At 41.6% G+C, this 22654-nt stretch overlaps 1 protein-coding gene and 1 long non-coding RNA gene across 8 annotated transcripts in view; one reads left to right on the plus strand and one right to left on the minus strand.

Moving 5' to 3' along the window:
• LOC107833462 (uncharacterized) overlaps positions 1-1933 on the minus strand; it is a 5653-nt gene extending 3720 nt beyond the window's left edge. Inside the window, exon 1 of the long non-coding RNA XR_001659208.1 lies at positions 629-1933. This is a non-coding gene — a long non-coding RNA (uncharacterized LOC107833462). The remainder of the gene's footprint in view (positions 1-628) is intronic.
• An 896-nt stretch (positions 1934-2829) lies between these two features.
• meis2a (Meis homeobox 2a) overlaps positions 2830-22654 on the plus strand; it is a 98292-nt gene continuing 78467 nt past the window's right edge. For 4 of the 7 annotated variants that reach the window (XM_007576128.2, XM_007576142.2, XM_016662771.1 and 1 more), the window contains exons 1-7: positions 2848-3743; positions 4230-4456; positions 5886-6027; positions 6254-6304; positions 6574-6624; positions 7123-7272; positions 16405-16519. In XM_007576128.2, the coding sequence (XP_007576190.1) occupies positions 3732-3743; positions 4230-4456; positions 5886-6027; positions 6254-6304; positions 6574-6624; positions 7123-7272; positions 16405-16519 (748 nt within the window). In that variant the 5' untranslated portion in view covers positions 2848-3731. Of the gene's footprint in view, positions 3744-3797; positions 3999-4229; positions 4457-5885; positions 6028-6253; positions 6305-6573; positions 6625-7122; positions 7273-16404; positions 16520-22654 lie in introns of those variants that run through there. The other 3 variants (XM_016662747.1, XM_016662762.1, XM_016662773.1) reach the window with 3 other exon arrangements.

The raw sequence follows: 22654 nt of genomic DNA on the forward strand, positions 1-22654 counted from the left end.
TAGGATTGTTCCGCTTACAAGTTGAGAGTTTACTTGAATGTAATTACGTATTGTATCCTTAGATGATTCGCATAAAATTAAGAGATTAAACAGCAATGTGTGCTCTGTTTTATAAACATAGAAAAAGACGGGGTTAAACATATTTAATCTATTTAAAATCCAATTGCGTTTAATTCTAAAACAATTTTAAGACGTAGTTCTTTTTTTTTTAGACGTAATAAAGTCATCAAAAAGTTTGATGTTTAACAGTGTCCCCTTGGAGCAGTTTTATAATAACACACGCTCCTTCTGTGTGACTTCGGGGCAAATCACACTTTTCCACATTAAATCGCACGTGAGATCTAAAAGCCTGCAAACTTAAAAAAACATCAGCCGAGATTTCTCTTTCAGGAATCCACCAAAGAGGTCACTAATTCTGGATTGCATTTCAAAACACTTCAGTCCTGAAAAGAAGTAGGAGAAAAAGAAAGAAAGAAAGAAAGAAAGAAAGAAATAAAGAAAGAAAGAAAGGAAGAAAGAAAGAAAGAAAGAAAAAGCTTTTCAATTTTACTGTGCCTAGAACGAGAAGAGAACACGCGGTCGTAATAATAAAAAAAAAGTGTGTGAGTGTGAATTGTTTGCTACTTACCATGGGTCATCCAAAGGGATAGTGGTTGAAAAAAAAAACATCTAAATAATAAAAAAAGAAGAAAGAAATGCAACCGTTAGCACAGAAATCAATGAGACCCGCAGTATTTAGGTTATGAGAATCAGAGTCTTCAAGCTGCACGGCGCGCCGGACCGGCTGTGTTTACAGAGCGCACACAGAGACCTGGAGACGGTGAGCGCCCTGGCTCTCTCTGCGCGCAACTCTGCAGCTCCTTCCCGGGGTATTGCGCGTCGAAATGTCCACACATACAGCCGTTTGTCAAAGCCTGGAGTCCTGCACACCCCACCTTCCTCCCCCACCCCTCCTCACTTTATGCAAACAAACATAACTGTTGTCACGGGTTTCATTTATTAAATCATTTTCCTTTGTTGCTCAACTCCGCTGTCTGTGTAATCGGCCCCCCGTATGCAGCACTGGCTGGGTATTTTTTTTTGTTTTGTTTGCTGGGAGAGTTGTTGACCCTCCAACAGTAGCCACAGCCCATCTCCCTGAGCGCTTAACCCTAACCTGTGAATAATTAATTTTCACCATCAAAAAATGTCACCGAGCTCCAAATGGAGCCTTTATGTGTTGGACCTATCAATACGGCCACGAAGGCATGTTAGCACTGATGGAGCTAAATGTTAAAAGGGATAGATGGCCTGCTTCTGTTTTCTGACTAAAAGTAAAAAAAAAAAAAAAAAGAAAGAAAGGAAAAAAAAAGAAGAAGGGGGGTTTCATTGGAATCGATGGCCGGAGCGTTGCTCCTCCTCTAAACTTCAATCTTCTCACATGATTGATGATCTTGGGGGAGCTTTGATAATTGACTACTCTGAGGTAAGCTCCTATCATGAGTGGGGATTGGGCGGAAGGAACATGCAAAATTAGTTTCCCCCCCACAAAAGCTTTTCTCTCTCTCTCTTTCTCTCTCTCTCCTTTTTTTTACATCTTGGAAAAGTTCATTGTGGACCGATAGGGGTGTTTAATTTCCCCCAAAATAGCAGAAGACCTGATCGCCCTCAGAACGTTTTTAAAGGGCCACATGTGGTGGTGGAGTGGGGTTTGGGGGGTTGTGGGGGTTGATTCATTTCCTTGGGTGACACTTCGAAACCGGAAATGTCCTGCAAGGGGAGTTTACCATAAATAATAATTTGAAAAAAGTCCCAAGTCCTGCTAGCAACAACACTCTTCAGCGCAGAAGATGTTGCTGAGGAAAGAAGACTCAATGTTAGCTATGATCCGGTGGAGAAATGTGGAGGGGGTGTCTAGGTTGTATTTCGAGGTGAACAAAATCATAAAGAAATGTAAAAGACAATAAATAAATAAATAAATAAATAAATAAATAAATAAATAAATGTTGTACGCTGTTCAAACTTTGTCCCGTTTTCTCTTCAAATCATAGTCATATAAACTGAAAAAAGACAAACAAAACAAAAAAACATTAGTTCTCCTCCCTATGTGATATTTATACACAGCAACAATTAGCAGCCACAGTAAAATATATTATAGAAATACTCATGATGACAAAAAAGACAACAAAAGTCAGTGCCATGTGATAAAGTCAGCATTTTATGATATGTTATCAACAGGGGGAAAAAAATAAAAAAATAAAATAAATCGGTGACAAAATGGAGGCACTGAAAATCCAGGATTGGAACCTCAAAAAATGAAATCCATTGTAGATTTTTAACTGTATTGTTGTTGGATATCTAAAGGTGGCTCAGTATAGAGAAAAACACACACAAAATAATTCATATCCATACAAGAAACATGATGATAATCACAATGAGACTGATATATAGGGGTGGCCATTGCCCCCGTTGCCTCCTCCCCCCCTTGGTGGCGCCACTGCATAGCAATAATTAGGAGGAGATTAGAAGGAATTACGGAGATATTAAGTCCGCACATCAGTTTTGTAAACCCTAAAACACGAAACAAATGAGCGCCACGCACTGAACGCGGTATTAATATAATAAATAGTTAATTCTCCCCGCAGATTATTAACAATTGTTTGTTTTCTATCACTGATAAGGCTTCATTCCCAGCGCGTTTTATTTGGATACGCTGTGCGTAAATTCGCCCTTTCAATTACGATTTTGCGTTGCCTTGTTCCAAATGAATATTCATGCCGTTGAGTTGCAGTCAGTGTTGTGTTTTTGTAGAACTCGGAGGAGCATATATCCGCCCTCACACTGAGCCCTCTCCTGCTTTCTCCTCAGGTCGCTCCTCGGTGAAACACAGGGATTGGGGTGGGAGTTTCGAGCTTTTTCTACCCCCAGTGTGGAGTTGAAGCCGTCCCCGCGCCTCGCATAGACACTCTGCATATCACAGGATTTGGTCTCTCCTCTCCTCTCTCTTGTGCGGAGCTGCTGCAGGACTGGCTATGGCCACCGCTACTTCCGGGATCCGTCATTTCATTCGCCCACCGCTCAGCGCTGCGAACTGACTCTGTTTCTATAAGCAAGCCAGCAGCCAACCTGCCAACACTCGCTGACACTCACTCATCTCAGTCTCGCCAAGATAGACGAAATACCTACGGGGGAAAAGAAAAGGAGAGATCCGAATCGCACTCTCTTAATTTCTACACCTTTTTTCCCCCCTCTTCTACTTCTTCTTCTTCTTCTTCTTCTTTTTTTGCGCTGATAATAAAACAAGATAGCGATCTGGAGGCATTAAAGGAGACGCGGACTTGCGGGATGAAAACGGACTAAAAAAGATTCGTCCTGCTCTTGAACATCATCACCAACCGTCATTCATTCATTACCTTGACAACCTCTGGCTTTGATTGACAGCTGGAGTGGCAAAAAGCCATGAGACACGACAGTTTAGTTACATGCAGGTTGTTGATGGGCCGATTGTAACCTTCACTTTGGCGCATTTTTTTCTTTTCTTTTTCTTTTTTTCGAGGAAAGAAGGAAAACAAGAAAAAAAAATTGCTGCAAAAACTTCCCGATGCGACGGTTTGAACTGAACCACAGTGGCGAATAGGAGAATTCGCACAAAAAGTTGGTTGAAAGAGGGGAATCTTGCCACTAAATCACTTTCCGATCTGGGATATTAAACGTATACGGACAGATTCGGGAGTTTATTGGAGCGCAGCCTGATGGCGCAAAGGGTAGGTTTTAAATCTCACTCCGCGTTACCTGCTCAGATCGCAACCCCCTTTTGTAAGTCGGGGGCGCTGGCAATTTCACAAAGTTTTCTTATCAAAGCGGCTCTATTTGACATTTTCTGCTGCGCTTTCACTCTCCACGCGAAGTGACAGCCTCCACTTTTCCCGACAAGGCTCCACGAAGCAGTTTCACGGGAGACTCCGAACTGTTTCGCTGTTTTTGCGCAGAGGGAGCAACCTAACTTTATAATGTTTCTGGTAATGATAAAATTGAGTTGCGGCTCCTTAATATTCGACAACTTTGCGCTGGCTGCAGCGTGCTTTAAGTCTCTTCATTGCGATTGTTTAAAACTAGAGACAAATATGCTTTATTTAGAGAAATACTTTCCGTATATGTTTTTTCTTTCTTTTTTTAAAATAATACATAATAGAATATAAATATGTCCTCGGTTTTATTTTTTATTTTTTTAACTTCAATTTCATTCCCAGTACGATGAGCTGGCCCATTATGGTGGGATGGACGGAGTCCCGGCGTCCATGTACGGGGACCCGCATGCGCCCCGGCCGCTTCCCCAGGTCCACCACCTGAACCACGGACCGCCGCTCCACGCCAGCCAGCACTACGGAGCCCACGCTCCCCACCCTAACGTTATGCCCACCAGCATGGGCTCCGCTGTCAACGACGTTTTAAAGAGAGACAAAGATCAAATTTACGGGTAAGCTTTGCATGATTTAGACATGCAACTAAATACTTCTCTCTCTCCCTGTCTCTCTCTCTCTCTCGCTCTCTTTTTTAAAAAGTTAACAGCTCTAGGTGAATTTTAGAGTTTATTTCCCATCGCTTGGTTTTAGTGAAGCTTTGTGCAGGTTGGAGCTTAATTTGGAGCTACGTTGTCGGTTTTAGGGGAGTTTTGTTGGTGTGTAATTTTACACTCATTGTAAAAGCCTGAAGCAAGCAAGAGTATCAGCCCTGAGCTTGTAAATTAATATGGAAGCTCTCAAATGTGGCACAAGGAATACATAAAAACTATTTTAAGCTGATTACATTGTTGCTTTATTATTACTGCCAACAATCATATATCAAATGCAAAATGATAATATGCATTTTTAACGCTTTAGTTTAGCTGACTTAAAAAAAATAAAAAATAAAACAGTTTTGCTGTCATACACACACACACTCTCTCACACACACACTCACACACACTCAGACTGCGTTAAAACGCGCCGTGTGTCCTCCGGAGGCTACTTTTCTAAGATTATTTTCAAACAATTAAAGATAAAAAATATGATTACAGCCACTGATCACTGATACTTACACAGCCAGTGTTATAATCCACGGACCTAATCTCTTTTATTCTCACGGTTATTCTATGTGCAGGAACAGTTTACACCCACTTTTGCTTTGCTGCAAATGAAAAACTTGGGCAGTAAGTCATTTTTTGATTTAAATATCTCGAGATCAATTGTTAAAACAGTAATATTCTATTTTCTGAAAGTATAATTTACATTTAAAAACATGCTTATTTTTTATGGACTATGTTATTATTTGTATGAATCATCGCTGCAGGCCTCCTCGGAAGGAAATTACAAGACTCGGTTTATAGCGAGGCTAATTGCAGAATGGTATCAGTAATGTGGATATACACATATATATTTTTTCATTAATTCCAAAGACATCTATCACTCTGTGAGTTTGGAGTTTAGTGGCTTCACGCTGCAAGAAATGTTACTGTCAATCACTCGATTATTATATTGAACTCCGTAGAAGAAGAAGAAGAAAAATATTCCACAGTTACTTTTATTTCTAAATGCATAAAATGATATTAAAGCATACGCCACGGGTAAGCTGACTTGCCCCGAACACACACAGCCGCTTGGTTAATGAGGAGTATAAATTAAATAATTAAAATAATAATAATAATTAAAAAAAAAACAAAAAACAAAAAAAAAACAAGAGAGGTTTTCGCATATGCAGCGTGAGCTGCTATTTTTTTTATTTCCTTCTTTAGCTGCATCTTGAAATGTGAGGATTTAGAATCATGCAGGTTCGCTGGGGCATTTTTTGCAGCGGGGTTCCGTGCAGCCGCTGCAGTGCTGCTCGTATACACTCAGGCTGCTTGTATTTTCTCCCCCTCCTCTCTGCAGTCACCCTTTATTCCCACTGCTCGCACTGGTTTTCGAGAAGTGCGAGTTGGCGACGTGTACTCCGAGGGAGCCCGGCGTTGCGGGAGGCGACGTCTGCTCCTCAGACTCCTTCAACGAGGACATCGCAGTCTTTGCCAAACAGGTCCATTCTTCAGCTTGAAAAAAAAAAAAGACAATAAACTAAAAATAAAACACAACATTGGCTAGGTTCTGACGCACCATGTTTCTGGTATAACCATACATATTTACTTGCTGTGAACAAAACTTTCTCGACGTTTCTCACAAGTTTGATTTCTGAAAAAAAAAAGGATTTCAGATAAGAATCAGAAATTAAAATACATATATTTTCGATCTTTGCTTTATTTTAGGTCCGAGCAGAAAAGCCTTTATTTTCATCAAATCCAGAGTTGGATAATTTGGTAAGTGTGCCTTTCTGGGTTAAAAAAAAAAAAAAAAAGAATGTGCGCATTATTTGAACTTGAGCGCAGATACCAGATCCGCATTATATTCCTATACCGAACCCATTTGACCAGTAAGTGATAACGTTTGACAAGCAACTTGCTTTCCCTTTTCCATTGCAGAAACTGCGATTATTTTATTTTATTTTTTACACAATGCCCTTATGACAAGAAAATATAATTCAGACCTTTTCCCGTTCTAATTGTGCCTGTTTTGCTTTCTGTTCCAGATGATACAAGCCATACAAGTATTACGGTTTCACCTCTTGGAGCTAGAAAAGGTACCTTATATCAATAACCTCACGATCAGATCTTCAGCAAATGCTCATGCAATGTTTAAATTGTTCCAGATAAAACAGAAACCGAAAGCAAGGACAGTGAGAGTTTTAGGATTATTATTATTATTTTTTTACACCATAAGATGTTTTATTTAACCAATTATTGACGCAGCTGAAGGAACTATTGATGAAAAATGTCAGGGGCTCTTTGCCCACGTTGCGCACTGCTATTGATCCGCAGATTCAGTTTCAGCCGCTCGTTACAGGCGCACTGTTTATTTTTTCTCCCCCCTTTTGTCCGTTCAACTTGTTGCTCGGGTCTCGGGAGAATAATAATAACCGCGGCAACAATTTGACTATTGTTTCCTCGCCGCCGATAATACACCTTAATTTGAGTTATTCTTGGACTGACTGCTTTTCCATCCTCATCCTGAATCATGTTGTGTTGTTGTTGTTTTTGTTCCCTCCCTTCCTTATATTTTGTTTTTTATTACTCTATAGGTGCATGAGCTGTGCGATAATTTTTGCCACCGGTACATCAGCTGTTTGAAAGGAAAAATGCCAATAGATCTAGTGATTGATGAGCGGGATGGCAGCTCGAAGTCAGATCATGAAGAACTTTCGGGATCGTCGACTAATCTCGCAGATCACGTAAGTAATCCAACTTTTTCTGCGTTTTACGTGACGTCTCTGCTGTTGACTGGGAGTGCTACTTTGAATGCATTATGGCAAATTATCAGTTTTTGCTAAAAAAAAAATTAAAAAAATAAAAAATAATAACTTGATTGATATGATTCATAAAAGCAGCCTCTTTGGCGCTGCAGTTGTGTGACCCCTGTCTGTAAATAAAGCGCGCTCTGTTCTGCAAGTAAAAGAGAGAGGGGGGAGGAGGGGGGGAAATCGATGTTGTGAGGTCAAAAGCTACATGTGATACAATAGACTGAGTTATTGTTTTAGTCTTTTGATTAGGAGCAGTCATGTGTGCATGATGCGTCCCTGTGCGCTTGTGTTGTTGCTGGAGGTTCGAGTGGGTGCGTAGAAAAATGCGCATTTATGGAGCAACGCACGCTGAAAGGAAAGGAGGGGGAGAAGAGGGCAATTATTAGTTGCGCAGGTTTATAGCTAAAGCAGGGTATCAGCGCTGTAAGCTTCAGCTTTAGGTCAATATTTAAAAAAGAAAGAAGAGCTTTATATTTGGGGGGCTGTGCGCGCAAATCTGTGGATTTTTGGAGCAGAGGTGGAGAAAGTGGGAACCTACTGAGAGACATCTCAGAGCTAAAGGCTTACCATCAATGTCAAGTTCACAAGGCGTATGATGATCCGTCTGGAGGATCCTCCTATTGCTGTTGATGTTAATGTGTTTAATTGTTTCGTATTGATTTGCCGTGCGTTTTTTTTTCTCTCTCTTTTGCTCTGCTGTTGCTTTCTCCTCTGCTGCTGCTGCTGCTGCTGCTTTATGGCCGCAGGCTGCATAAGGTTGAATTCAATTATATGCACCTGAAGTACAGTAGCTTTAAATTTGAAGATCGATCCTCCAGTTTAAATCGCGCATTTTCGGTGTAATAAACACACACACACACTATCCGCTTCCACTCTCCCTGCCCAGTATGGACTGGGCTGACACTGAAGGATCTGTGCTCGCCTGTGATAAAACCTAATGTTTTTTTTTCTTCTTTTTTTTCTTTTTTTTTCGTGGAAGTAAAAATGAGCTGCTTGAGTAACAAAGTGGCTGGTTAAATATCTGTGCTGCGCAAGGCCAAGCCTATTAGGAATTAAAGCAGATTTAAGTGTTATGCAAAGTCTGTGCGCTGCATCTGTTTAGTCTGGCTATAGGCCTAATAGCAATTATCCCGTCGCTTATGTAGCGCCGCTGCAAGTATGCAACCAGGTGAGCTTTATTTAGGGCTGAGAACCCGGAGGAAAATCTGAGAAGGAAAGAAGAAGAAGAGGAAGAAAAAACTACAACACTGTGATCCTCAAACACAAGTGCAGAAATGAGGCATGCTGTTGTTTATATTGTAGAGATTAGATAAACTGGCCTGTTTAGTTTCATGGCAGATGGTTGGATACTCAAGCCAATTTCCGATGGATCCTCAGACACCAGCGCTGCATGGCTCCACGCGCGATGAATATTTCTGATAATTAGAAAATGAAATGTGTCAATAAAGCAAATAAAGAGCAGCAATAAACAAAGCAGGTTGCATGACAGGCTATTTATCTGGGAGTCGTTTGGACTGACCACCTCATTAGGCATTTAAGGTTTGAGGGATTTATTTCACTTCTGTGGCACCACTGAACTTTTTATTGCACCTTAACTGCTGGGCTGAATTTCACCAAAGCAGAAGAGGGGTTGTGTGTGTGTGTGTGTGTGTGTGTGCGTGTGCGTGTGTGTGTGTGTGTGTGTGTGTGAATTTTTTCCTTGTTTGCCTTCATGGTTGCAGAGATCACTTTTATATATATTTGTTTATTAAATCAGACTTTCCTTATGTATGAAAGTATCATATCAGTGCAGTGAATTCCAATGCTATTGAGGTACTGACTGGATAATCATGAGACATGTTGTAATTAAAACTCATGGTTATTCCGTCAAATATTTACTTCCAACTCCTCCCAAGTCAAACAGTAGTATTGTGTTATTTAAAATGAACATGAACTGGGAATTTTCTTTTTTCTGTTTTTTTTTCTTTAGTTTTTTTCCTTTAGTTTTTTTCTTATTTTTTTTTTTAGTTTTGTAAACTGCAACTTTGTCATTGTCTGCAAGCAAATGCTCACAGTGACGATGTTTTCATTAGAAAACTAGAAATTAGAAAATTGGGATAGAAGTTATCAATAGCTCGTAGAATAAAACAGAAATATTCACCTACATGTAGTGATTTCAAAGAAACTGATAGATTTGCAGTACAGTCTCTTTCCTGAGTTGTAACATTGATTTTATTAGGTTATATACGTTATTGTTTTAGAGATAAATATTGCACAATAGATTGTATGAAGGAGCACAATAGTGGCTATTTCTATCATAAGATAAAGCCCCATCCACAACTTACGAGTCCCCCCCCCATTCTATTTATTCACTCTCGCTCTGATTTATTATTAATTTCTGTCCTTGTCTCACTGAGGAGAGGAAGCTGGTTTGATAGTTAGATATGCTAATTTATTTAGTTAGAATCTCTCACGTCCATTTTTTCCTCTCTCTTTGCTTTGATATGCATTTTTAATATACAGCCCCGGGCTACGTCTCATTTGGAAAAGAAAGTTGGTTTTTCTCTAGATGATGAAGCTCTTTGCCGTGTGTCTCCTTGCCCATCGTTCTGCCTCCCCCTCCTTATACCTGACGGTGGAGAATAATAAGCACACTTTTATTTACACTTGAATGCAGCACTGTCTTGCAGATGATTGGATTATAGTATAGTGAGAACAGGATGAGGCCTTGCTGACACTGTTGATTTCCCTTACTCGCCCGGCTGTGGCTATCTCAGATATGTAAGCCCACCCAGGGCTTCCAAACTCATTGCCCCTCCTCATATCCACTCCATCCCATTTAGGGAAAGAAAAAAAGATGCTGGATTACACACAAAGACTGATAAGAAGAAGAAGAAGAAGAAGAAGAAGAAAAAAAGAAAAACAGAGCAGTGTAGGATCTGTATATGGCCAGTGTGTGCACTTTCATGTCTGTATAATTAATGAACAAAATTTCTTTTCTTTTTTTTCTCTGTGCTACATCCAATTAGGGTGACAAATACAATTAACAGTCTCTGAGTATTATCTGCTCTAATGAATTAGTCTTTATGTCTTCTTGTGCCATTGTGTCTTTGTATTAGCATGCAGCTCTCTTTTCCCCCCTTTTACTTGCAGACTGAAATGAATGAGTTTCCGCACAGTTTAAAATTTGCTTCATAAAATATCCTGCGTGATTTGCCGGCCCCGGCGTTTTGTTTTGTAGAGCTTTCCTCGGGGAGTTTTACTTGTTCCCATAGTTATAGTGCAGCTTATCTCAGCAGTGCATGGCAGGCATGGGAGAAAGGAAAACAAACCGTTTCTGTTTGGATTCCCCGGTGCAGGTTCGGGGTGCTGAGCTGTAAAGTTAGAAAGCAAATGCAATAGTTCATTTTGAGCCCTTTCAGTGGAGATAGGTGCTGCGGTCTGGTCTGTTTCCGCACATCGCGGCGCCCTGAAGCTCAGCGCGTTGTTTACTTAAGCCCTTTGTGGAGTGATTTCTTAATTTTTGTGGCCTTGAATTTCACTTTTGGTCACGGTTCAGACGCAGATGCTCGTTGTAAACCATAGCTAATCATCCTCACCTGTTGCATCTCCCACACTCCACTTATTCTCTGCAGCAAAAATGAATGCAATAAACCATTTTACAGCCTGCATTTTAATATCGTGACACTTCTGGAATCAGCTTGGATTAAATGACATGATATGCGGCTAATGATAGTGTTAAAAAATCTATGTTCATGACTTATTTGCTGGAACTAATAAAAACAAGCAATGAAATGGAAATGTCAGTATTATTCTGACATTTATACGTCTATTCTTATTTGGAAATTACATTCACGTTTTTGCCAGTTCATGAGTCACGTTTCAAAACCTTTTTTTTTCTTCTAAAGATAAACATGGTTGCATATTGTGGCTCCTGCATTCCGGCTAAAAGAAAGTTGTCAGGAATAAATTAATTCCTCCTGTCTGCTTATAACATACAGTTGTGATTTATTAGCTGCTAAATTAAGGACTCTTTCCTCAATAACCGGGGTTCTGTAAAACACCTAGTAGAGGTACTTCATATTTTTGTAAAGTGCTGCACACAATTATGAACCTAATCCAAAAAAAGCAAGTAAAAAAAACAAAACAAAAAAAAAAACGTGAAAGCCAATTTTGTTTCTTTCTCTCTTTACGTTAATGTGCATCTTGAGACGTCAAGCCTCTGTGTGATCTACATCCCTGTGTGCTAGCTGTTCTGTGCATGTACACCCATGTAGCTGCAGAGCACACACAGCGGTTGTCACTCTCAGCATTCACACACGCCAACAAACACAGCACAAAGAGATGTTGCTCTCTCTCCTCTCTGGGTTTCCAGGGAATTTAAGTGAAATTCAATGATGCTGCTAAATCAATTTTATTTGAAATTCCTAGGGATGTAGGCAGAGTGCGGTGGGGGGACAGTAAAATTGTGCCAGGCAGGTGTTTGTAAATGAGAAACATGGGACAGCAGCAAGCTTCTCCCTGCTCTCCTGTGGCCCCGCTGCACTGCCAGCCTCTCTTCCCATATTGTCTCCTGCTTTTATATTAATTACAACTTGTATTATCAGCCGCCAGTTGCAAAGACCAGCAAAAGCTTGTCTCTAGAGACCATGCTTCTTTTGTATCTTACTCTCTATCTAGTCCTGTTGTGTATTTGTGTGTGTACTAGCCTGTGTGTGTATCTGTACTTGCTAGCCAGGATTCTCCTCCTCCTCTTCTTCCACCTCCTCCTCCCAGTAACGCTGCTCTTTAACACAATTAGTGAAGAGCATAGAGTGAACCATGTTTGACTCCTAATTATGCTCAGCTTCAGGGAATAGTCACATGGGCTGGAAGCATTTGCTGCTTCCTCTTGTTTTTTGGTGTAGGTTGAAGATTATTTGGGTGACACAATCTCTCTTTTTTTTTTTTTTCTCCTTGCAACTTGTTTGAACTTTACCAGACCCACGGGGCCTGTGACAAAATGGTTGTGTGTGTTTGTGTTGTGCGCCGTCTGATGATGCACCCGCTGCAGCTCGCGGAGGCCCTCTAAATTATTCATGGGGAGGAGAGGCTGTTGCTTTTGTTACCTCGTGTAACGTGGAAAGTTAAAACATGCTTGTTTTGATATTTGTGGTCTTGTTTTGCTCACAAAGATCGTGGGCAGAGGTTGAATTACAGGCATTGAAGGGATAGTTCAGTACTGGTAAAAGGCAAGGAGCAGATAATATCGAACCTGCACCAAAATCCACCTGGTTTTCACAGCCACTGCTCTGGGGCAGATCGCCTTAGTCACAGCAGGCCCTGTAATCTGACATGAAGCGGAGGCTCCAAGTCAGTTCGTACCCACATGTTGCCATTTCGTCCCTTTATACCACCGTTTGGTGCCCATAAACAAACCGTACTCAGTAGTATGTATTGTGGATATAAATACATACTAACCTCTTGGTGTAAAATGTCAATGTCTTGAGAGACAGAAAATTGTTGATGAGGCTCTTGGTGTCTTCATTAGATTTTAGAGTGGTTTATCACAACAAGGTTTTATGAACCTTTATGCCACATTACATTTGCATTGGGCAAGTTTTTACACAGAGCTCAATTAAAATTTACACAGGAAATGGAGGTCGGAGATGGTGTATCGCCAAGATTCTTCCCGTGTGGAACGCATTTTGAGAACGGAACATTTAAATCGTTTTCAGGCAGAGTAACACTCCAATATGAAAGTAAAGCAATGTATGAAAATATCACCTAATTATCAGTAATTTAACAATGGTAATTGTTGGATTCTTACACTGCTTTACTTTTATGTGAGACGATTACTCAGAGCTGAGAAACTTATTTTACCTGTATGGGTTTGAGACAGGAAACACTTTGGAAATTCACTGCCTGCCACCTTGATTTACTTTGTAAAAACAAATACAAATAAATAAAAACATAAACTCTTCAATGCAAAGTCTACAATGATTTAAGATCCAGCAGATTTCACTTTCTTACAATTTGGAACCTCATTCCATTTGTAGGATTGCCATTTTATTGCTTCATAATTTCATAATCACAAATAAACCACTTTGTAATGTGCTTAAACGTCAGCATACCAGTTTGTCTGGGTAGTTAAGTGTTTAAATTAATTATCTGAATAACGAGCAATAAAATGCTTTAATGTCAATCATAATTTAGTTTATTTTGTATTTTATTCTCTGAAGATTATATGTTACACCTTGATTCTGATTCCCGTTTAAACCAGTCAACTCTTGTAAAATTATAACCCCTGACCAAAACAAATAATAAATAACCTTCTGCTGATTAATAAATTACATCTGAAGGGCCATAAAAACAGAGCTTAGATACACTGATTATAAAGTTTTTTGAGACTGGAGTTGTCTAAGGCAGTTGAAATTCTTGTGAGTCTTGGGCTTTACCTATTAGCCATTAGCTTTAGCCACCAGGGCCAATCTAAACTACACACGTAACTTAACTCAATTAAAAATGACAAACTGCCCCTTGAAATACAATAAAAGGTGTGTGTGATCTAGTCCAAAGTATCCTCTGTATTATTTTTACTAGGTCTGAAAGTGCTGCAGTCTTCACTTTAGTCTTTAAGAGGGAAGCTAACAAATTTCCATCTATATCTCAGCATACAGGCACATTAAATCCTTGGGGTAGCAAATCACAGCAAAATATCATTCCCTTTTATGCCATTAGCCGAGGTGTCTTTGAATTTAATTTAGTGCCAGCACCATTAAAAATGACACATTACTCTGCAATGATAGCTAAATTAAGTCCTATCGATTTGGCCGTTGCATTAAAACCATGCTGTGGCTGGAGAGGCTCAGATGGAATAAGTAAGCCAGCGTAGATCTTCAGCTCTGTCCTCTGCCTCGCCATCACTGTGAGGAAGTACAACCCAGTCATTTTCTTCTATTAACACAACAACGGCTCTTCCTGAGAGCACACAGCCGAACTCCGCTTAAATACATAATGCACTCAGGGAGCCTGGGATTTTCATCACTCTTTCTTCCTTGCTTTCGGGTTGCATTTGACAAAGACAAGGGGATTGATGGGCTTTTCCCACATTAGTGATTTTATTTAGCATACACAGTGTTGAGAGCAAAAAGAAAAAAAAAAAATTACTTCAACAACCGCTCCGGCTGCCATGTGTTGATCAGCAGCCCCAGGAGCGAATGCATCACAATCAGAGCAGAGACAGGGACACTCTGGGCTCACTCCTCAGGGTTAAAACCGACGCATGGTTCATTGTTCGCCCTGTCTTCTCACCCCTCTTCTGAGTAATTCTCCAAGCTCTTCATCTGATTGCCATCCGGCAAACAGCTGACGCTGAGTAGGCCTCGAGTGGAGCCCTGAGTCTGAAGGGTCTTGTGTGTTTCTGTCTGCTGTTTTCAGCTCCAAGCTGTTTGAGAAAACAGCCCGCCTTCCCTCTAAAAACTTAGCAGATAAAAGGGCCCCGTTCACAGGCACCGGCGGTTGGACTCGCCTCCGCGGCAGAACAAGCAGCAGCACATCAGGACTCTGTTCCCAGGGGAGCTCAGCTTTTCAAACCTCGGTTGGTCTCCTGGCCCTGTCCTGTCTGTCCTGCTCCAGTACGGCTCACTCTGACTCCTGCACAACGGCGGGCAGGCAGGGGGGGGGACGACTCTGGTGGTGGGACAAGAGAGAAAAGGAATTTAAAGACCCTCAAAGACTCAAGTTGGACAAAATGGTAAAACTCTTCTGGAATGCTCTTCTGCATATTCATTTTCCCTTAGGTTTTGTGTAAATGTTCTGTGTATTTGAAGAAGAAAAAGCCCATAGCGGGACCTGAGAAGTGGGTTGAGGTTTGTGGGAAGCCTGGGTACAGGCCTGTGTTTGTTTGGCTTGGGTTTTGCTCAAGGGTTTGCTTCTCTCGCCCTCCCCAACCCCCAGCAACCTAGTCCCCCCTCCGACCCCCACCACCACCAATAACGTCAGAGCAAACATGTTGTCACCGTGCTCAGGTGACATATTAAAATGGGAACGGCGAGCGTGAGCAGCCAGGCTGTATCAGCTGGTCGGCGCTTCATCAGGCTTGTGTGTGACGCGACAGTCCGTCCTGCGGTTGCCTGAATGGCAGAGGAAATTCCACCTCTAGCCTGCCTTCGTGTGGCACTGATAAAGCCCTTCCTGTACAATAGAAAATCCTGTTTCCCCGTGTGCACTGACAGGGCAGTGGGAAAGACCGGGAGACAGAGAGGAAGAGAAGGGGGAGAAAATAAAAAAGGCAGGAGGAAGGGCAGGAGGGAAGAATATTTGTTTACGGACACGTCTTTGAAGTCCCTGTACACCTAAAAGTGATTGTGCACGTACCCGCGTTCGTACTCCGGCTTCTATTATGTCATTATCATGTGAGCTTAAGTGTATTTCTGCAAGCCGCTGTGGGCGTTTGTGTATGTCAGTGTGGGCGTGAACACATTTTTGGCAGATTAGCAGGAGAATCACTGTCATATCTTATTTTCATTTCTGACAGTAGTAATGATTAATGGCAGCTGTGGTGTGTTTGGACTTTTTACCTCTATATTTCTCTCTTGACACGGAAGTCTCAATTGGTTATGGTATAAATGAACTCCACTGGGCTCTGCCATATGTGTTTACATGATTATTCACAAGCGCTCTACTTGCAGCTCTCAATGTCAGCTGCCACATTAGCAGTGCTGCGTTTTGCTCTCACGCCTTAATGAAACACTTTGATTACAGCGCTTTGACTTATAGCCAGCTGCATTAGAACATCATTTTCTTTCTATTTATCTGTGATTATGGTAGCTCCTTTGATTTTTTCTGCTGGCTTTGAACTAACCATAGAGGCTCTTTACCTTGCCAAGATAATAATAATATGCTAAGAACCCTCACCGCGCCTCAGAGATGTCCCTTTTTATATGTTCAGAAAATCCATTTCTATCCTTTTTTCCCTTCCCTCTTTTCCCATCCGTCTCTCTCGCCGTGTGGTTCGTGGCTTGGATCGGGAATGCCGTCGGATGCACGGATGGATGCATGGATCCCACGCTTACGTTCTCTCTCTTTTTTTAAACTCTTTAGAACCCAGCTTCCTGGAGAGACCACGATGACGCCACCTCCACACACTCAGCTGGCACACCGGGGCCCTCCAGCGGGGGACACGCTTCACAGAGCGGTGACAACAGCAGTGAGCAAGGTGAGCCAGCACAGAAACGGGCATGGAAGTGCAGTCACACAAATACAGACAAGGGTGACCGTATTTACTACAGCTTTTACATTTTTTTTTTAACATAAACACACATACAGTGCCTTTGCAAGAACTTAAACCCCTTTACATTGCAGTTTGCATTTACTCTGATACCACTACATAAAATCACCTTCCCATCGGCTTTGACCAGTTTGTACCTTCAAGTTACAAGGGGTGTGAATACATTTGTGAGACGTTGCACATCAGCAAAGGATATAAATAAGCCTCATGCACCAAATGGACATTTTGTTCCCAAAGCCCCAGAGCTTCCTGTCACACTTTGCATTTTTTTTTTCACTTCTGTTCATGTGAGCACAGTCAAACCAGAAAGCAAACATGTTCATCCACTGTTCCGCTCAGGCTCGAACCTGAGCAACAGTCGCTCTAATGCACCAACCTAAGAACAGGCTTTTCAAAATCTTGCTATTAAAAGAGCTAAATAAAAGCCGGTGATTAATAGTATATTTCTGCCAGTTCCCGCTTGAATGTGAACCATATTAACTTTGCCCACACAAAAGCTCATAATCATGTCTCATAGTGCCTTGTGTTCAGTGTTATCTCCCACTTGACATGCCAAACACTAATAATGCATTTCAAAACAAGACTATTTGAATTAATTACATAGCATGCGCCACAGCTGTCCCCCTCTTGGTATTTTTGTCACGGTGTGTACCAGTTTTGACATGTAAACTGGAAAACCAAAAGGCTTTTTGGTAAGTTTAGAGGCGAGACCAACTACACTGACATGTTGCTTGGAATGCGCCCTCCTTTTTTTTTCTTATTTTTTTTTAAGAGTGTGTAAGCTATTATGGATCTCTCTCTCTCTCTCTCTCTCTCTGTCTCTCTCTCTCTCACTCTCTTTCTCTCACGTCCTTTCTCTGCAAGTCAACGCTTCCATCAAACCAACTGATGTTCCATGATTTTACCTGCAAAAACCTTCCAGATTACCTCTACGAGCTCCTTCATCAAGGGAAAATTTTTGGATTAGTTCCATCAATAAACAATCACACGTATTGATAGACCTGTTCCGTTCCATGTGGTGTGTTTGTCATCAGCCCGAAACGGTTGCTGTTGCAGCTTTTGAACCATTGCTGACCACATACTTGGGGGTACAGACGACCTCTGTGGTTGGATGTGTCAATAGTAATTGGATCTAATTCTTATCTCAGAGTCTAGTTGGAAATGATTAAGCCTGCGATAGCTAAGGTCTTAATAAAATAATAGAGATATGTAAAATCTCTATTCTTTCCCTTTATATATTTTTAACCATGCATCCTTTTCCTACTTGTAAATCATGCAGTACTTTATATTGGTCTACCACGTAATGTCCTAATAAAGTCCATTTAAATGTGTGGCTTTATCTTGGTGAAATAGGTAGGAATACCGTATAACTATAAATAAAAATCAGAGAACAAAAAAGTCCAAAAGCTGATCGTTATACAAAACAAAGTAAGTTTTCGGATGCCTCCTTGCAAGAGCAAGTGGCTTTCTAGAGGAAGAACAGCCAAAAGTGGGATGAGGGTGGGGGTGGGAGGGACTCTGAGAAAGAAATGCACTGCCTATTGATTATCTTACACACATAAGTACAAGTGACCTGTAATCCACAGAGCACTTATCGACTCCCTTCCCCACCGTATCCAGTAACAGCAGATCAATGCCGGCCAAAGACAGTTACGGTACAGCCCCATGTGCTGGGCCGACACAGATCAAGGCTAGATCATGCTAAAAGCAGCATCCACTACCTTGGGATGTTTCATGATAGAAACCTGCACATGCAGCTAAGAGCTGAGTAAAAGATTCAGAAAAATTCACAACAGAAGTTAAAGAGTAAGAAAGGTGGAAAAGTAGGCGCAGCAAATAAAAGACAGAGAAAACGGGAATGGGACCAAGGGCAACTGATTTAATGGTCTAATGAGGCCGTCCTCTAGCCAGTTGTTTTGTGTGAGGCATGCTCTGACCTTTTGCTTCGCTCGGGAGCCCCGCCGCCTCATTTTTCACATTCTTGCAATTACGTTAACGCTTGAAGCGCTCGCTGACTCTCGACTCTGGCCCTTCCATTCTGACAGAGCCTTCCCACTCCAACCTCTCCACCTTCCCCTCCTCTCCCGCTCCCCACTCTGCTCCACTCCACTCCACGCATGAACTCGCCACCAATCTCAATACGTCTCAGCATTAAATTTGTAGTCCGCACTCTTGAGTCCAACCAAGACATCGCGAAATGTGCGCTTCACTTCGGTAATGGGGTCTTTAACAGCTTGGCCTCTCTTAAAAGGGGTGACAGTGTGGATCAGTTGGTTGAAGAAAGAGTGGATGAGCTGCACTGAAGGAAGAGGAGAGAGTAAAAAAATAAAAATAAAAAACTTAAAGTTTTGCTGCCATGAACAATGATCCCAGGGACTTATTGTGGCCTTTCACTTTCAGACTTTTGGACGAACAAATAAATCTGAGGAGATGTTTCAAGAGGCAACACACAAAACGCCTCTGGCTCTAGATGCACCTTGATTAACGGCTCTTTGGCGCCCCTCCAATCTTATTTGGAAGAATCAAAGACTTGAATGAACTTGATGAATGTGTGCACCTAAGCATGCATGGATATTTCTGTCAGTCAAAGTGTTAGGGAGCAGCAGTATGGAGTTTATTGGTTAAGGCAACCAGATTCCTGCCTTAAATGCGCTGGTATTTCAAAGAGTTCTTGATCCCATTTGTTCGCAGGCCCACAGGATCATACATCCTCTATCATGCTTAACAGTGGGCATAAGGTGCTTTAATACATATTCATCCTGTGTTTCACACATGTGGTTGGTGAATCTGACTGGCGCACACGGTTCCAGTTAGACAACTCGAAATTATTACATTCACAATAGGGTTTTTTTTCTGACATGCCTAAAAAAAAAAATAAATAACTAGTTGGCATGTAAATTGCATTTATTGATTGTTATGAAGACATTTTACCTCATTTACCATCCAGATCACAAACTCGGGTCCTCGTCAAGCCCGTTGCCCAGTTGTCAATAAGAAATGGGTCTCTGTCCCACAACCCTATGAAAGCAAAGTCATAGATTGTAAAAGTTCTGAGAAACTGTGATCTATTTAGAAAAAAAACAAATGTTTCCATAACAAGTTATCTCTGATTTCAGTAAAAGCAATTGTCTAATACCCTGGCGAGTTTCCTAATGATTGAGTAGATTCAGATAAAGGTTTTTCTTATCTTATTTTAAGTATGAAATTATATTACTAAAACATGACAGATATGCATTCTTTATCATTTTTACACACTTACCAAGGATGCAAACAAATTTGTCCAAATCTCTCTCCATATATCCTCCACAGCACCAATTCAGCATGATAGGTGTTGCTCCCACCTTGGTTCCCCGCATGTGCATGCGATTAAGTCCAAGAGTTTGCATGCCTCTGCTTCCGTCCCCACTTGTAATTATTAGTTATGCATGAATACCAAATGCACAATGACATCTTGAGTGCTTGGCAAAGGGGATTTCTGCACCATTCCCAGAATCTACTGTAAATGGAAATGGCTCAACAGAAGAGAGGAGAAAGCATTTTGTACATTTTCTCAGCAATTGAACAATCCCCACGCTGTGCAGATAGACAGGCTCCCCAGAGAGACCGAGAGAGGCGGAGATGGAGAGAAATGGGAGGGAGAAGCTTGAGTGTTCGGCTCCAAGGGAGCGTGCTGCGCTTGATGGTGTTGTGGTACATTTGCGTGTGTGTATATGTGGGGAGTGCGGTGAACCCCCTTAGCCCCGGCTAGGGGCCCCACTCAGCGAGGTCTTTGTGGTTTAGCTCACTAGAAGGGGTCATTGCTGGCGGGGACACGACTCCTGGTGTCCCAGCGTGAGCGTGGTTTGTTGAATACTGCATTTTCAGGACCTTTGGCTTTAACTTTGCTTTTAGCAGCTCTGCCTGGTACTTAAAATGTTCAAGCAATGCTGATAGAGGGAGAAGAAGAAGAAGAAGAAAAAAAGACTCAATTATTCATCCAAAATCTCTGCAAAACACAAGATAGAAGTCTTGTTGAATTTTAGTGGCATTTACTCCAGCTCTGGAAGGATCCGTGAGGCGTGTCTGTGTATATAAAATATACGGTTTGTGTCTGTTTGCATCCACGCATGTGTGTGTGTGTGTGTGTGTAGAAGCACACACGTGCATGTGTGAGTTGGCTCCCTTTAAGTGCCTGTTAGAGTTTAATTTAGTGTAGTAATTAAAGCTGAACACTAGCCCATAAACAACAGATAAACAATAAAGCAGACCCACGGCCTGCTGTTTCATGGTTCTCTCTCCCAGCTGTTGAAGCACTGATAATTTTTACACAGTGGCCCAATCTCCCCTCAACGCAAAGCTGAAGCATCAAGGGTGTGTTTGTGTTCTGAATGTGTGGAACAGGCTGAACAAAAAAAAAAAAAAACACACACACACAAAAATAACACCTAAATGTTTCAGATCATAAAGCAAATTTATTTTCACACAAATAAAAAAAAAATATAATAATAAAAAAATCTGTTATTAAATGATGATTTTATTGTGGAGGAGGTAAGCTTATTAATGAATAACCTTTATGTGTGATCAGGTTATCTTTGTTAAATTTGATGATCTGAATCATTTTAAGTGCGAAAACAGATGGAATCTGTGAGGGGGTAAATACTTATTCACAGTACAGTAAACACATGGTTTATATGAGCTTCCATTAAGAGCAGAAATGCAGAAGCTCAGACAAGAAATCAGCGAGTGTAAGAGAAAAAGTCATGTAAAAACTCAGCAGCAGCAGCAGCAGCAGAGATCACATAAACATTTAACAGAGTGCAGCCATGATGTGCATCAAAACTTATAAACCGTCACATCTCACTCAGCAGCAGTGAGTGAGCAGGAAACAAGCTGAAGATAAACTCTGCTAATGAGGATAACAATGCTTCAGTGCTTCTCTATACATTTTGTGCACCTTTAGCCCTCTCTCCACATGCCAGCCTTGAATGTTGGTCAGGTGTCTGCTGCTTCTCTGACGGTTGCAAGCATGTCTGTCTGTCTGATTGTTTGTTGGGAAGGGGCAGGGCAACTACTGAAAGCTGAGAGGAGTTGCTGCGAAGAAGGGGAGGAGGGCAGAAAACATGGTACAGAGGGGATACGTTCATGATCCCATTAGCATAAAAGAGGCTAAATTATTCATGTGGAGTGCTTAACCTATGGGGAAAACTATAGTTAATGCACATAGTTTTAAAATGGATCTCTGCCTGGCTCTGCCCCAGCACCAGATTCTTGCTAGATTCAGCATTCGTGGGCATTTACGGGAACGGCCGCCATGCACGCTCACACACACACACACGCACACACACATATGGGCGAATGTGCACACTCGGAAAAACATCAGTGCTCCTCAAGTTGTTTCTAGGGGTTCTGCTCCCGTCTTCTTCTCTCCATCTTCTCTCCACCTTCTCTTTTTCCATTCGTTCCTCCATCACTTTCCTGCTCTCTTCCCTTCCCTCACACTTCTCTCTTCTTTCGCCCCTCTCCGTCTCGCCTTCAGTGCTGCAGACTACCTGGCACTCATCCAAAATGTGATTAAAGAGAATGATCGGCTCCCTCAGATCCCTCTTTCCTTCCTCCCTTCCGCTCTCTCTTCCTTTCTTTCTGTCTCTGTCTTTCTTCTTGACCTGTTGTTATGGCTTGAAAACAATGAAAGAATGTGGACTGTAACAGCACTGCCAGTACGGTACAGCCTTCCCACTACATCACCATCACCCCTTGCCCTTCAATCTAGCTTTCCCTTTTCACATCTTCTCCTTTCGCCTTTCGTCTTTGCCGGAGTGCTATATGAGGCCTCGTCCCTCTGGTCCATAATCACGAACAGGCCCTTGGCGCGACCTGGCTAACCCGGCCTAGCTCTGCCTGAAACTGGGTTTCGGCGTAGCAGGAAAGGCACATTAACTGGGTCAGTCTAATGTGCAAACTAATGTTTGGAGAACATAGGGAAAAAATTACCCAGATTATTCTGACAGCAGCTGACGAGAATGTCTGCTTTGCACCATTAAGGCAAAAGCTTTGGGGAGATGTTTTTTTTTCTTTTCTTTTTTT

This window comes from Poecilia formosa, unplaced genomic scaffold, assembly GCF_000485575.1.
Source record: "Poecilia formosa unplaced genomic scaffold, Poecilia_formosa-5.1.2 Scaffold8, whole genome shotgun sequence".
Lineage (NCBI taxonomy): Eukaryota > Metazoa > Chordata > Actinopteri > Cyprinodontiformes > Poeciliidae > Poecilia > Poecilia formosa.